Source organism: Nerophis lumbriciformis, linkage group LG26, assembly GCF_033978685.3.
Source record: "Nerophis lumbriciformis linkage group LG26, RoL_Nlum_v2.1, whole genome shotgun sequence".
Classification (NCBI taxonomy): Eukaryota; Metazoa; Chordata; class Actinopteri; order Syngnathiformes; family Syngnathidae; genus Nerophis; species Nerophis lumbriciformis.
Window position 1 is genome coordinate 3,515,001 of NC_084573.2, and position 15,000 is coordinate 3,530,000.

Here is a 15,000-nt window from a genome sequence, read left to right on the forward strand (position 1 = left end):
CCTACGACGGGACCTACGGCTGGGCGCCCCATGCCGACACGCCCACCACCGACAACGCTTTCTTCCGATGGCTGGCCACCGTCTACGCCTCCACCAACCTGGCCATGGCCAACCCTGAGCGCCGCCTGTGCCACAACGAGGACTTCCAGAAGTACAACAATATCATCAACGGCGGGGCCTGGCACAACGTCCCTGGAAGTGAGTATAGAAAAACCAGAGCCGTGTATAGAGAGGGTATGGCCAACCGGGTTCCAAAGTTGGGACCAAACATGGCGCCCTGTAGTCACCTGAGGGGCTTTTGACCAATCAGAGAGTATGGCCAGACGATCACCTAATGATTGGTCAAAGGACGCCATGTTTGGTCCCAACTCTGAAACCGAGTTGGCCATACCCTCTCTACGTCCAGAAGTACAACAATATCATCAACGGCGGCGCCTGGCACAACGTCCCTGGAAGTGAGTTTGACTAACTTAACACATATAGAAAAAACAGAGCCGTGTATATAGAGGGTATGGCCAACCGGGTTCCAAAGTTGGGACCAAACATGGCGCCCTGTAGTCACCTGAGAGGCTTTCGACCAATCAGAGAGAGTATGGCCAGACGATCACCTAATGATTGGTCAAAGGACGCCATGTTTGGTCCCAACTCTGAAACCGAGTTGGCCATACCCTCTCTACGTCCAGAAGTACAACAATATCATCAACGGCGACGCCTGGCACAACGTCCCTGGAAGTGAGTTTGACTGACTTAACACATATAGAAAAAACAGAGCCGTGTATAGAGAGGGTATGGCCAACCGGGTTCCAAAGTTGGGACCAAACATGGCACCCTGTAGTCACCTGAGAGGCTTTTGACCAATCAGAGAGTATGGCCAGACGATCACCTAATGATTGGTCAAAGGACGCCATGTTTGGTCCCAACTCTGAAACCGAGTTGGCCATACCCTCTCTACGTCCAGAAGTACAACAATATCATCAACGGCGACGCCTGGCACAACGTCCCTGGAAGTGAGTTTGACTGACTTAACACATATAGAAAAAACAGAGCCGTGTATATAGAGGGTATGGCCAACCGGGTTCCAAAGTTGGGACCAAACATGGCGCCCTGTAGTCACCTGAGAGGCTTTTAACCAATCAGAGAGAGTATGGCCAGACGATCACCTAATGATTGGTCAAAGGACGCCATGTTTGGTCCCAACTCTGAAACCGAGTTGGCCATACCCTCTCTACGTCCAGAAGTACAACAATATCATCAACGGCGGCGCCTGGCACAACGTCCCTGGAAGTGAGTTTGACTGACTTAACACATACAGAAAAACCAGAGCCGTGTATAGAGAGGGTATGACCAACCGGGTTCCAAAGTTGGGACCAAACATGGCGCCCTGTAGTCACCTGAGGGGCTTTTGACCAATCAGAGAGAGTATGGCCAGACGATCACCTAATGATTGGTCAAAGGACGCCATGTTTGGTCCCAACTCTGAAACCGAGTTGGCCATACCCTCTCTACGTCCAGAAGTACAACAATATCATCAACGGCGGCGCCTGGCACGACGTCCCTGGAAGTGAGTTTGACTGACTTAACACATAGAAAAACCAGAGCCGTGTATATAGAGGGTATGGCCAACCGGGTTCCAAAGTTGGGACCAAACATGGCGCCCTGTAGTCACCTGAGAGGCTTTTAACCAATCAGAGAGAGTATGGCCAGACGATCACCTAATGATTGGTCAAAGGACGCCATGTTTGGTCCCAACTCTGAAACCGAGTTGGCCATACCCTCTCTACGTCCAGAAGTACAACAATATCATCAACGGCGGCGCCTGGCACAACGTCCCTGGAAGTGAGTTTGACTGACTTAACACATACAGAAAAACCAGAGCCGTGTATAGAGAGGGTATGACCAACCGGGTTCCAAAGTTGGGACCAAACATGGCGCCCTGTAGTCACCTGAGGGGCTTTTGACCAATCAGAGAGAGTATGGCCAGACGATCACCTAATGATTGGTCAAAGGACGCCATGTTTGGTCCCAACTCTGAAACCGAGTTGGCCATACCCTCTCTACGTCCAGAAGTACAACAATATCATCAACGGCGGCGCCTGGCACAACGTCCCTGGAAGTGAGTTTGACTGACTTAACACATAGAAAAACCAGAGCCGTGTATAGAGAGGGTATGGCCAACCGGGTTCCAAAGTTGGGACCAAACATGGCACCCTGTAGTCACCTGAGGGGCTTTTGACCAATCAGAGAGTATGGCCAGACGATCACCTAATGATTGGTCAAAGGACGGCATGTTTGGTCCAAACTCTGAAACCGAGTTGGCCATACCCTTTCAACGTCCAGAAGTACAACAATATCATCAACGGCGGCGCCTGGCACAACGTCCCTGGAAGTGAGTTTGACTGACTTAACACATATAGAAAAAACAGAGCCGTGTATATAGAGGGTGTGGCCAACCGGGTTCCAAAGTTGGGACAAAACATGGCACCCTGTAGTCACCTGAGAGGCTTTTGACCAATCAGAGAGAGTCTGGCCAGACGATCACCTAATGATTGGTCAAAGGACACCATGTTTGGTCCCAACTCTGAAACCGAGTTGGCCATACCCTCTCTACGTCCAGAAGTACAACAATATCATCAACGGCGGGGCCTGGCACAACGTCCCTGGAAGTGAGTTTGACTGACTTAACACATAGAAAAACCAGAGCCGTGTATAGAGAGGGTATGGCCAACCGGGTTCCAAAGTTGGGACCAAACATGGCACCCTGTAGTCACCTGAGGGGCTTTTGACCAATCAGAGAGAGTATGGCCAGACGATCACCTAATGATTGGTCAAAGGACGCCATGTTTGGTCCCAACTCTGAAACCGAGTTGGCCATACCCTCTCTACGTCCAGAAGTACAACAATATCATCAACGGCGGCGCCTGGCACAACGTCCCTGGAAGTGAGTTTGACTGACTTAACACATAGAAAAACCAGAGCCGTGTATAGAGAGGGTATGGCCAACCGGGTTCCAAAGTTGGGACCAAACATGGCACCCTGTAGTCACCTGAGGGGCTTTTGACCAATCAGAGAGAGTATGGCCAGACGATCACCTAATGATTGGTCAAAGGACGCCATGTTTGGTCCCAACTCTGAAACCGAGTTGGCCATACCCTCTCAACGTCCAGAAGTACAACAATACCATCAACGGCGGCGCCTGGCACAACGTCCCTGGAAGTGAGTTTGACTGACTTAACACATATAGAAAAAACAGAGCCGTGTATAGAGAGGGTATGGCCAACCGGGTTCCAAAGTTGGGACAAAACATGGCACCCTGTAGTCACCTGAGAGGCTTTTGACCAATCAGAGAGAGTATGGCCAGACGATCACCTAATGATTGGTCAAAGGACGCCATGTTTGGTCCCAACTCTGAAGCCGAGTTGGCCATACCCTCTCTACGTCCAGAAGTACAACAATATCATCAACGGCGGGGCCTGGCACAACGTCCCTGGAAGTGAGTTTGACTGACTTAACACATAGAAAAACCAGAGCCGTGTATAGAGAGGGTATGGCCAACCGGGTTCCAAAGTTGGGACCAAACATGGCACCCTGTAGTCACCTGAGGGGCTTTTGACCAATCAGAGAGAGTATGGCCAGACGATCACCTAATGATTGGTCAAAGGACGCCATGTTTGGTCCCAACTCTGAAACCGAGTTGGCCATACCCTCTCAACGTCCAGAAGTACAACAATACCATCAACGGCGGCGCCTGGCACAACGTCCCTGGAAGTGAGTTTGACTGACTTAACACATATAGAAAAAACAGAGCCGTGTATAGAGAGGGTATGGCCAACCGGGTTCCAAAGTTGGGACCAAACATGGCACCCTGTAGTCACCTGAGAGGCTTTTGACCAATCAGAGAGAGTATGGCCAGACGATCACCTAATGATTGGTCAAAGGACGCCATGTTTGGTCCCAACTCTGAAACCGAGTTGGCCATACCCTCTCTACGTCCAGAAGTACAACAATATCATCAACGGCGGCGCCTGGCACAACGTCCCTGGAAGTGAGTTTGACTGACTTAACACATATAGAAAAAACAGAGCCGTGTATATAGAGGGTATGGCCAACCGGGTTCCAAAGTTGGGACCAAACATGGCGCCCTGTAGTCACCTGAGAGGCTTTTGACCAATCAGAGAGTATGGCCAGACGATCACCTAATGATTGGTCAAAGGACGCCATGTTTGGTCCCAACTCTGAAACCGAGTTGGCCATACCCTCTCTACGTCCAGAAGTAGAACAATATCATCAACGACGGCGCCTGGCACAACGTCCCTGGAAGTGAGTTTGACTGACTTAACACATATAGAAAAAACAGAGCCGTGTATATAGAGGGTATGGCCAACCGGGTTCCAAAGTTGGGACCAAACATGGCACCCTGTAGTCACCTGAGAGGCTTTTGACCAATCAGAGAGTATGGCCAGACGATCACCGAATGATTGGTCAAAGGACGCCATGTTTGGTCCTAACTCTGAAACCGAGTTGGCCATACCCTCTCTACGTCCAGAAGTACAACAATATCATCAACGGCGGCGCCTGGCACAACGTCCCTGGAAGTGAGTTTGACTGACTTAACACATAGAAAAACCAGAGCCGTGTATAGAGAGGGTATGGCCAACCGGGTTCCAAAGTTGGGACCAAACATGGCTCCCTGTAGTCACCTGAGAGGCTTTTGACCAATCAGAGAGAGTATGGCCAGACGATCACCTAATGATTGGTCAAAGGACGGCATGTTTGCTCCAAACTCTGAAACCGAGTTGGCCATACCCTCTCTACGTCCAGAAGTACAACAATATCATCAACGGCGGCGCCTGGCACAACGTCCCTGGAAGTGAGTTTGACTGACTTAACACATAGAAAAACCAGAGCCGTGTATAGAGAGGGTATGGCCAACCGGGCTCCAAAGTTGGGACCAAACATGGCACCCTGTAGTCACCTGAGAGGCTTTTGACCAATCAGAGAGTATGGCCAGACGATCACCGAATGATTGGTCAAAGGACGCCATGTTTGGTCCCAACTCTGAAACCGAGTTGACCATACCCTCTCTACGTCCAGAAGTACAACAATATCATCAACGGCGGCGCCTGGCACGACGTCCCTGGAAGTGAGTTTGACTGACTTAACACATAGAAAAACCAGAGCCGTGTATAGAGAGGGTATGGCCAACCGGGTTCCAAAGTTGGGACCAAACATGGCGCCCTGTAGTCACCTGAGAGGCTTTTGACCAATCAGAGAGAGTATGGCCAGACGATCACCTAATGATTGGTCAAAGGACGGCATGTTTGGTCCCAACTCTGAAACCGAGTTGGCCATACCCTCTCTGCTAAAAACTATACAAGCACGCTCTCTGGTGCCAATGAACAGTACAGCTGATGACATCAGAATACCGATTTGGTCCTTGGTCTATTACATGAGTAGTGAAAGACTAATAATAGAATACATCGTAAACTATTTACGGATGGTAATTGTTGTGTCGCAGGTATGAACGATTTCAGTTACATGCACACCAACTGTTTCGAGGTGACGGTGGAACTGTCCTGCGACAAGTACCCCCACGCCAGCGAGCTTCCGGTCGAGTGGGAGAACAACAAGGAGTCCCTGATCATCTACATGGAGCAGGTCGGTTCTCGCCGTTTTCAACCAAAGGTTAACAATGGAGGACATCTTTCTTCCGGTTTTTTGCGTTCTTACCAATCAGGAAGTGACCACTATCTGCCAACCAATCAACATTGTGCACCGTGTTCAGCCTAGGGCCGGGCGATAGGGACCCGGTATTTTTAGGCCGAATCCCGATACACTATATCTGCTATGGCTATGAGGTTGTTTTCCTTGGCCTCAGTCTGGACCCCCTCCCTGGAGTCCAGCCTTTGACTGAATATTTTTTAACTCATCAATCAATCAATCAATGTTTACTTATATAGCCCTAAATCACGAGTGTCTCAAAGGGCTGCACAAGCCACAACGACATCCTCGGCTCAGATCCCACATCAGGGCAAGGAAAAACTCAACCCAAAGGGACAATGAGAAACCTTGGAGGGGACCGCAGATGTGGGGACATCTGGGCGACCGGTGCAATGGACGTCGAGTGGATCTAGCATAATATTGTGAGAGTCCAGTCCATAGTGGATCTAACATAATAGTGTGAGAGTCCAGTCCATAGTGGATCTAACATAATAGTGTGAGAGTCCAGTCCATAGTGGATCCAACATAATAGTGAGAGTCCAGTCCATAGTGGATCTAACATAATAGTGAGAGTCCAGTCCATAGTGGATCTAACATAATAGTGAGAGTCCAGTCCATAGTGGATCTAACATAATAGTGAGAGAGTCCAGTCCATAGTGGATCTAACATAATAGCGAGAGTCCAGTCCATAGTGGATCTAACACAATAGTGAGAGAGTCCAGTCCATAGTGGATCTAACATAATAGGGAGAGTCCAGTCCATAGTGGATCTAACATAATAGTGTGAGAGTCCAGTCCATAGTGGATCTAACATAATAGTGAGAGTCCAGTCCATAGTGGATCTAACATAATAGTGTGAGAGTCCAGTCCATAGTGGATCTAACATAATAGTGAGAGAGTCCAGTCCATAGTGGATCTAACATAATAGTGAGAGTCCAGTCCATAGTGGATCTAACACAATAGTGTGAGAGTCCAGTCCATAGTGGATCTAACATAATAGTGAGAGTCCAGACCATAGTGGGGCCAGCAGGAGACCATCCCGAGCAGAGACAGGTCAGCAGCGCAGAGACGTCCCCAACCGATGCACAGACGAGCGGTCCACCCCGGGTTTCGACTCTGGACAGCCAGCGCTACATCCGTGGCCACTGAACCTGTGCCCATAATAGTGTGAGAGTCCAGTCTATAGTGGATCTAACATAATAGTGAGAGTCCTGTCCATAGTGGATCTAACATAATAGTGTGAGAGTCCAGTCCATAGTGGATCTAACATAATAGTGAGAGAGTCCAGTCCATAGTGGATCTAACATAATGAGAGTCCAGTCCATAGTGGATCTAACATAATAGTGAGAGAGTCCAGTCCATAGTAGATCTAACATAATAGTGAGAGTCCAGTCCATAGTGGATCTAACATAATAGTGTGAGAGTCCAGTCCATAGTGGATCTAACATAATAGTGAGAGTCCAGTCCATAGTGGGGCCAGCAGGAGACCATCCCGAGCAGAGACAGGTCAGCAGTGCAGAGACGTCCCCAACCGATGCACAGACGAGCGGTCCACCCCGGGTTTCGACTCTGGACAGCCAGCGCTACATCCGTGGCCACTGAACCTGTGCCCATAATAGTGTGAGAGTCCAGTCCATAGTGGATCTAACATAATAATGAGAGTCCAGTCCATAGTGGATCTAACATAATAGTGAGAGAGTCCAGTCCATAGTGGATCTAACATAATAGTGAGAGTCCAGTCCATAGTGGATCTAACATAATAGTGAGAGAGTCCAGTCCATAGTGGATCTAACATAATAGTGAGAGTCCAGTCCATAGTGGATCTAACATAATAGTGTGAGAGTCCAGTCCATAGTGGATCTAACACAATAGTGTGAGAGTCCAGTCCATAGTGGATCTAACATAATAGTGAGAGTCCAGTCCATAGTGGGGCCAGCAGGAGACCATCCCGAGCAGAGACAGGTCAGCAGCGCAGAGACGTCCCCAACCGATGCACAGACGAGCGGTCCACCCCGGGTTTCGACTCTGGACAGCCAGCGCTTCATCCGTGGCCACTGAACCTGTGCAGAGGGGGCAGAGCGGAAAAGAAACGGCAGATCAACTGGTCTAAAAGGGGGGTCTATTTAAAGGCTAGAGTATACAAATGAGTTTTAAGATGGGACTTAAATGCTAAAACTCAACCCCCCACCCCCAGCGTTTACCTGTTTTTCATCTTTTTTTGTAAGAGGCACCAGAAGTTGGCAGACCCGTACTTCTGATTCTAAACTATATCGGTATTAACTGTAATACCGGTATGCTGCCCAGCCCTAGTTTAGCCCCCACTCTTTAAGTAACTTAACGCTGCGTTCCTAACGATGTATATGTGTTTCTATTTTGGTACCTTGCAGAAGTGGTGGTTTGAGCCACTTGGGGATTGCCCAAGGCGGCATTCTCTAGGGGGCGCCGCAAGGATGACGGCAAAGTAAAGATTCATATTTATTTGTGCACAGGGCACAAATGAATATGCGTGTCTGACTGGTGACCTTTAGAGGCGGTCAAGCCGGCGTCTGTGTTGGCTCGTAGTCTTCTTTTTCAGAGAGACCCACTTCCTCTTTGGCAGGTCCGATCTGGTTTGTGGGTTCATAACTCTCATCTGCTTTGGTGGGTGTGGAATTCTTCCGTGTCTTGTTCCTCTTCAAATTTAAGATGCAAAGAGTCATTGCGGGCTTCGTGGACCAAGTTGTCAGCTTTTCTCTACTGAGTTTTGGTAGCAAGGCTTGGTAGCAGGTCTGTGGGGCAAGGCATTAGGCACCCGGTGCTGAACCTTGTGGTGTTGTTAAGAGTGTGATCCAGCTTGTGGACTTGGGGAGTTGTGGCATCCTACCTGAGCAGCATATTCAAATAACCTAGCACTGAGAGTCGATGTTTAGGTGTGCCAAAGTGTGCCTGTCAGGTGACGCAGGAGATTGTAGCGCCACCTTTGGCTCGCAGGGATTCATTGTGACGCTTGTACGTCAGTTGTCTGCCTAGCTTCACTCCCAGATGGATTGGGTGGGCGTTGATTAGTAGGGACGCTCTATTGACCAAACACCAATCTGATGGTCTGCTTCCCTGCAGGTTCTGAGACTGTGGTGGTGGTTTAAGGATCACTCAATGAAGTCTCAGTTATTCTGTGTTTAGGAATCTCAAATAGTCTGAATAGTCATACTAATTTGAAACTCAATCAATCAATCAATCAATCTTTATTTATATAGCCCTAAATCACAAGTGTCTCAAAGGGCTGCACAAGCCACAACGACATCCTCGGCACAAAGCCCACACACGGGCAAGGAAAAACTCACCCCAGTGGGACGTCGATGTGAATGACTATGAGAAACCTTGGAGAGGACCGCATATGTGGGTAACCCCCCCCCTCTAGGGGAGACCGAAAGCAATGGATGTCGAGTGGGTCTGACATAATATTGTGAGAGTCCAGTCCATAGTGGATCCAACATAATAGTAAGAGTCCAGTCCATAGTGGGGCCAGCAGGACACCATCCCGAGCGGAGACGGGTCAGCAGCGCAGAGATGTTCCCAGCCGATGCACAGGCGAGCGGTCCACCCCGGGTCCCGACTCTGGACAGCCAGCACTTCATCCATGGCCACCGGACCTGTGCCCCCCCCCCTCAAGGAAAAGGGGAGCAGAGGAGAAAAGAAAAGAAACGGCAGATCAACTGGTCTAACAGGGGGGCTATTTAAAGGCTAGAGTATACAAATGAGTTTTAAGATGGGACTTAAATGCTTCTACTGAGGTAGCATCTCTAATTGTTACCGGGAGGGCATTCCATAGTACTGGAGCCCGAATAGACTAAACTGTGCTTGGTAGTTCTTAAAGTACCCCACTTTCTAAGCGTGTTAGGCAACTCCACTGACTGTCGCTTGTCTTCAGAATGAAGCTCTGGTTGGCTCGCATGTGGCAATGAATCTGACAAGATGGAGGTTTAGAGGATTGCCATGAGGAGCTTCAAGAGTGAGGTCTACTAGAACTTCACCCGCCATATGTCCTTCTCAACATGTTACAGTCTTGGTAGAGAAGCCACAGCAAACCCAGCCTGCTCTTCTAGGATTTAGGGCAGCTGGGTAGATTCGGGCCAGCCGGAGCCAAGGATCTTGTACGGCACACAGAGGAGGGTTTTGTTGATAGCTTTTTCGGATCCTCTGCTGGCTTATTTGACTTCAGCATGGTGGACCTCTTTCCGATCTTGGATAGAACAAGGTTAGCAGGGCATGTTTAGTAGAATTCGAGAAACCAGGCTAAGCATTTTGAACCGCAGTGCTTAAGGAACTCTGGGGGTGTAGGTGGGGTGTTATCACTATCAGGACTCTGCGTTTTGCCACAGTTGTTTCGTAAGGTAAATTCCATAACAAGGTGGTTTCCTGTTTGACCGAGTGAGCATGGTCTTTGTTTGCCTGCGTAAAACCGCCAATCAGTCGCTGTGGAGTTCCCAGTGACAAGCCAAGGTGGTTGATAGTCTCCCAGGCCACTCTTCTGGGGTGTGGAAAGCCAATCCGTATAACCGTCTCTTACCAGCGCTCTCTACATTTCCTGTCAAGGCAATCTGTTCAGTGCGTGGACTGAGAAAAGGCTTCTTCTGCAGTCGCTCCAAGGAAGACCTTTTGGTGTGAGTTGCACTCTTCTTTTAAGACAGTGTTGTATTGACGCTTGTACCCGCGTGGTATGGACGTCTTTGCAGGCTGACTAGTCTTTGTTTCGGCTGTTTCTTGGGGGGGTGAGGAGGTTCTCAACCTCAATGTCAGCCAGGCTTGCGAAATCATCCCGGTTAGATTTTTGGTAGTTCTGTTGTAGCTTGATTGGTGTGGCTGGGGTGATGAGCGCTGGTCAGTGCTGGGATTTGGGTAAAGGCTCCAGAAAGGTGCAATGTGCGGAGGGGACACATTGATTTGGTTGGGAGGTTGTGTTCCATCGCCCAGACTAAAAGGTAGCTGGCTCTTTGGAGTCCCAAAGGAGGTGGATAATCACTGGCAGAAGCCCACTCTTCACGGTCCGTTGCACGATAACCCCACGTTGTGCTATGACAGTCAAGATCTCCGGCATGTATGCAAGGAGGGTTGGTCAAGGAAAGGGACCAAGCTTTTGTCTAACCTGGAGGGAGGGGGCTTGTAGACTTTGGCCTCTGTCACTACTTTCCAGTTGGAAGCATTCCGAACAAACGTTGCTATACCCTAAGTCAGTAAGAGCAGCCGGCTCGTAACCAGAGATCTGAAGGCGGGAACTGTTGCTCATGTGTGTCTCCTGAAGCAGGACTGCTGCAACAGGTCTTCAATGATGCCGATCTTCGCTTTGGTGAGGCCTTCTGCCTTCAGCTGCAACTAGGTTATGCCATCTAAACAAAGTCTGTTTAGCTTCGTAGGGTCAACAAAACATGCTGCCCAATTTAGAGAAAAATTGTTAAATGGAAAAGGAGAGGCAATTTAACTGGCGACACGGGGGCCAAATCCGGCCCCCGAGTTCAGTTAAAAACTTGGGAGGCAAACATTTTTGCAGCAAATTTCGAAAAACACAAGAGTGATCCTGTTGTATCGAGGAACTTGGACCACTGTAAACATTGGCAACCTTGCTAGCAAACATAGAAAACTGGGGTCCAAAGTCGGAATTTACATAACTGAGGTGTTAACTGGTGGCCCCACGAGTTCAGTGGAAAAAACTTGATACTCACGATTTTACAGCAAATTCTTAAAAACAGCGGAGCGCTTCTGTCACTGGGGAAGAGGTCTTGCCCCAAGTGGAGGAGTTCAAGTACCTGGGAGTCTTGTTCACGAGTGGGGGAAGAGTGGATCGTGAGATCGACAGGCGGATCGGTGCGGCGTCTGCAGTGATGCGGACCCTGCATCGGTCTGTCGTGGTGAAGAAGGAGCTGAGCCGGAAGGCAAACCTCTCGATTTACCGGTCGATCCATGTTCCCGTCCTCACCTATGGTCATGAGCTTTGGGTTATGACCGAAAGAACAAGATCACGGGGACAAGCGACTGAAACGGGTCTCCGCCGTCGGGGTGTGGGTGTCTCCCTTAGAGATAGGGTGAGAAGCTCTGCTATCCGGGGGGAGCGCAATGTAAATCTGCTGCTCCTCCACATGGAGAGGAGCCAGATGAGGTGGTTCGGGCATCTGGTCAGGATGCCACCCGGGATGCATCCCTAGGGAAGTGTTTAGGGCACGTCCGACCGGTAGGAGGCCACGGGGAAGACCCAGGACACGTTGGGAAGACTATGTCTTCCGGCTGGCCTGGGAACGCCTCGGGATCCCCCGGGGAGGAGCTGGACGAAGTGGCTGGGGAGAGGGCGGCATCTGGTCAGGATGCCACCCGGGACGCATCCCTAGGGAAGTGTTTAGGGCACTTCCGATCGGTAGGAGGCCACGGGGAAGACCCAGGACACGTTGGGAAGACTGTGTCTCCCGGCTGGCCTGGGAACGCCTCGGGATCCACCGGGAGGAGCTGGACCAAGTGGCTGGGGAGAGAGATCCGACCTCGGATAAGCGTAGGAGTATTCCATATCATCGAATAGATGTGATAAATAGGCTACTACTTGGTGACTTAAGGCTTATGTGTACTGTATTAGAATTTTGTAGGATCTCTGGGTCTATTTGTGGAGGTCTCACAACTCATGTGGTCTTCTCTCAGGTCCACAGAGGCATTAAAGGGGTGGTGAGGGACAAGGAGAGCAAAAAAGGAATAGCAGACGCTGTAATCAAGGTAGAGGACCACGAACATGACATCAGATCGGGTAAGGTTGCAGGTTTTCCCCTCAGTCAGTTCTGATCCCAGACAGAGCCTTGTGATGATGTCCCCCTACAGCCGCCGACGGGGACTACTGGCGCCTCCTGAACCCGGGCGAGTACAAGGTGGTGGTCTGGGCCGAGGGTTACTTCCCGGCCGTGCGTCACTGCCACGTGGGAATGGAGCCCCGGGCCACCGTCTGCGACTTCAGCCTGACCCAGACGCCCATCCAGAGGCTGAAGGAGATCCGGGCCAAGGGGGGAAAGATCCCGCAGGACCTGCAGCTGCGCCTGCGGGCGCTGAGGTTACGGAAACTCCGCGCCAGCACGAAGGCCATCAACCGCCGCCGGGAGAGCCAGCGGGAGAAGGAGAGGAAGGCCAGGGCCTCTGGGGACGGCAGATTATGAAGGGGACCAGACCAGGATCATCTGATTGGGGTCAATTAAAGCGTCACTTCACCTCATTAAAAACTTTATACGCACTCACAACAATAGGTACAGCTGTGGACTCTCAGGAGATCCAAGCTCCAAATCCTAAGTACAGTGCAGTTGTACTCCAACACATCGTGCATTTAATAACAGAGTATTATGAAGCACAATTTTTCAACACAGCTCTTGAATTAAAAGTCATTAGATTGCGTTATTTTGCCAGTTAACTCCAAATATCAAGAAAAACGCCATTTAAATGACTCGCGTCTTTGCAAAAACTTACGGAGCCCCTAAATGGACATGGGGCAATTTTTTTTTTTATAATTAAAAAAAATTTTTTTTTTAGACATATATCTCGTGCAAGTGAGAAACTTTTGATAAAGTTATAAAAAAAAAAAAAAAACATTTTTAGAATTTTTTTTTAATCTTGTGCGCACGAGACACATGTCTAAAAAAATTACAAAAATAAAACTTTTTTTTTTTTTTATAACTTTATAAAAAGTTTCTCGTGCGCACGAGCAGGGCCGGCCCGTGGCATAGGCCGTATAGGCAAATGCTAAGGGCGCCGTCCATCAGGGGGCGCCACGCCAGTGCCACAAATGTTGGAGAAAAAAAAAAAAAAGAAAAAAAAAAGTTGGTACTATTATTTCTAAATACAAAAAATAATCCCACGTTAATTAAAATGCAAAGTAAAGCCTATTTAATAGAAATATTATTTGTTACAACATTGCGCCCCCTCCCTTCCCGTATCATGACTCTTTTTGGACGTCACCACATCAAAAAATCAACACAAGATGTCAAAACGGCCAAAACTGTCAGGTGCCCAGGGAAGAAACAAGAGAAAAGAAGAGGAGGTAGAAACGAGAAAAAGACAGAGGTAGCAGGTAGGTAACGTTAGCCTACATGAAATTATTTGTCTGTTACAGAATGTGATAGTAACCTGGCTTTTTAGCATTAAGCTAATGTTACATGATTCGGCAATTGCTAATCAATAAATAGCTAGTTCTGTTTTAACGTCGGGTTAATATTGTGGAGGGGGCTAAATTGTTATGGAAAATAATAATGTAACGTTAGGTAATTACAATACTCCCACCTTACATTCCTCAGGGACATTTGTATTAGATCTTTTAAGCAGGTGTTTTTTGTTTACATTGTTATTGCCTTCTGGTTAGCTAATGTTTGCCCTGCAGGTAATAGTCACTTTTCCACCCCTTTATATATTAGGTATAGTTGTAAGTAAAAAAAAAAAGGTCAAAGACAAAGCTATTCGGTTTCTTGTGAGTATATACACTTCACTGCCGGGGGGGGGGGGGGCACCTAAAATCTTGCCTAGGGCGCCAGATTGGTTAGGGCCGGGCCTGCGCACGAGATACATGTCTAAAAAAAAAAAAAAAATCTAAAAAAAATTTTTTCCCCCAAGTCCTTTTAGGGGCTCTGTAAAAACTGAATGAAACGTTCTGACTTTTTTTTAACCAGCATTTAGGGAGGAAGTTCTGATGTTTTTGTGTCAGCTGGTCTGACATAACTCCAGTTGGACTCAAGTCCAACAACATCTGATAATAAAAAAAACAACAACAACCTTATTATATACCATGTTGTCCTTAGTGCTTTGCTCTGCTGCCATCTAGCGGCAAGGTGACGCAACAACACATTTTTCGAAACCACAATGCAAGAAAGAAGCAAATGTTTTTATTTTTTTAGTGATGACAACAAAGTACCTTTTTTTTTTTCTGAGTTTCATAGCCGGAATTGTGTGTGTCGCCCCCCCCCCCAGCTGTGAAATAATTAATGCAACACACATGACCAGACATAACAAATTATATCTTAAAAATGAATCGGTACGCACAGAAAAGCACGTTACTTTTCTAAAAAAAAAAAAAAAGAAGAGTTAATGTTTAACCCTGCAGTGAAAATGGTTGATAAGACACTTCTCTGTGAGACAAAAGAATAAACAGACCAAAAAAAAAGGCATTTCATCTTCTCCACTTTTTGTTCCATCATTATTAGACATATCTATAGTGTATTTTGTTCCATCATTATTAGACATATCTATAGTGTATTTTGTTCCATCATTATTAGACATATCCATAGTGTAGTGACCT

General features: G+C 48.2%; 1 protein-coding gene across 2 annotated transcripts in view; it reads left to right on the forward strand.

Annotated features, from left to right (window-relative positions):
* The window catches only part of cpxm1a (carboxypeptidase X (M14 family), member 1a), a 38,572-nt gene that overhangs the window by 22,918 nt on the left and 654 nt on the right, over window positions 1-15,000 (forward strand). For both annotated transcript variants that reach the window (XM_061987652.2, XM_061987653.2), the window contains 4 exons: window positions 1-198; window positions 5,516-5,655; window positions 12,375-12,477; window positions 12,549-15,000. The exon at window positions 1-198 is cut by the window's left edge and continues 97 nt beyond it; the exon at window positions 12,549-15,000 is cut by the window's right edge. In XM_061987652.2, the coding sequence (XP_061843636.1) occupies window positions 1-198; window positions 5,516-5,655; window positions 12,375-12,477; window positions 12,549-12,877 (770 nt within the window). In that variant the 3' untranslated portion in view covers window positions 12,878-15,000. The remainder of the gene's footprint in view (window positions 199-5,515; window positions 5,656-12,374; window positions 12,478-12,548) is intronic.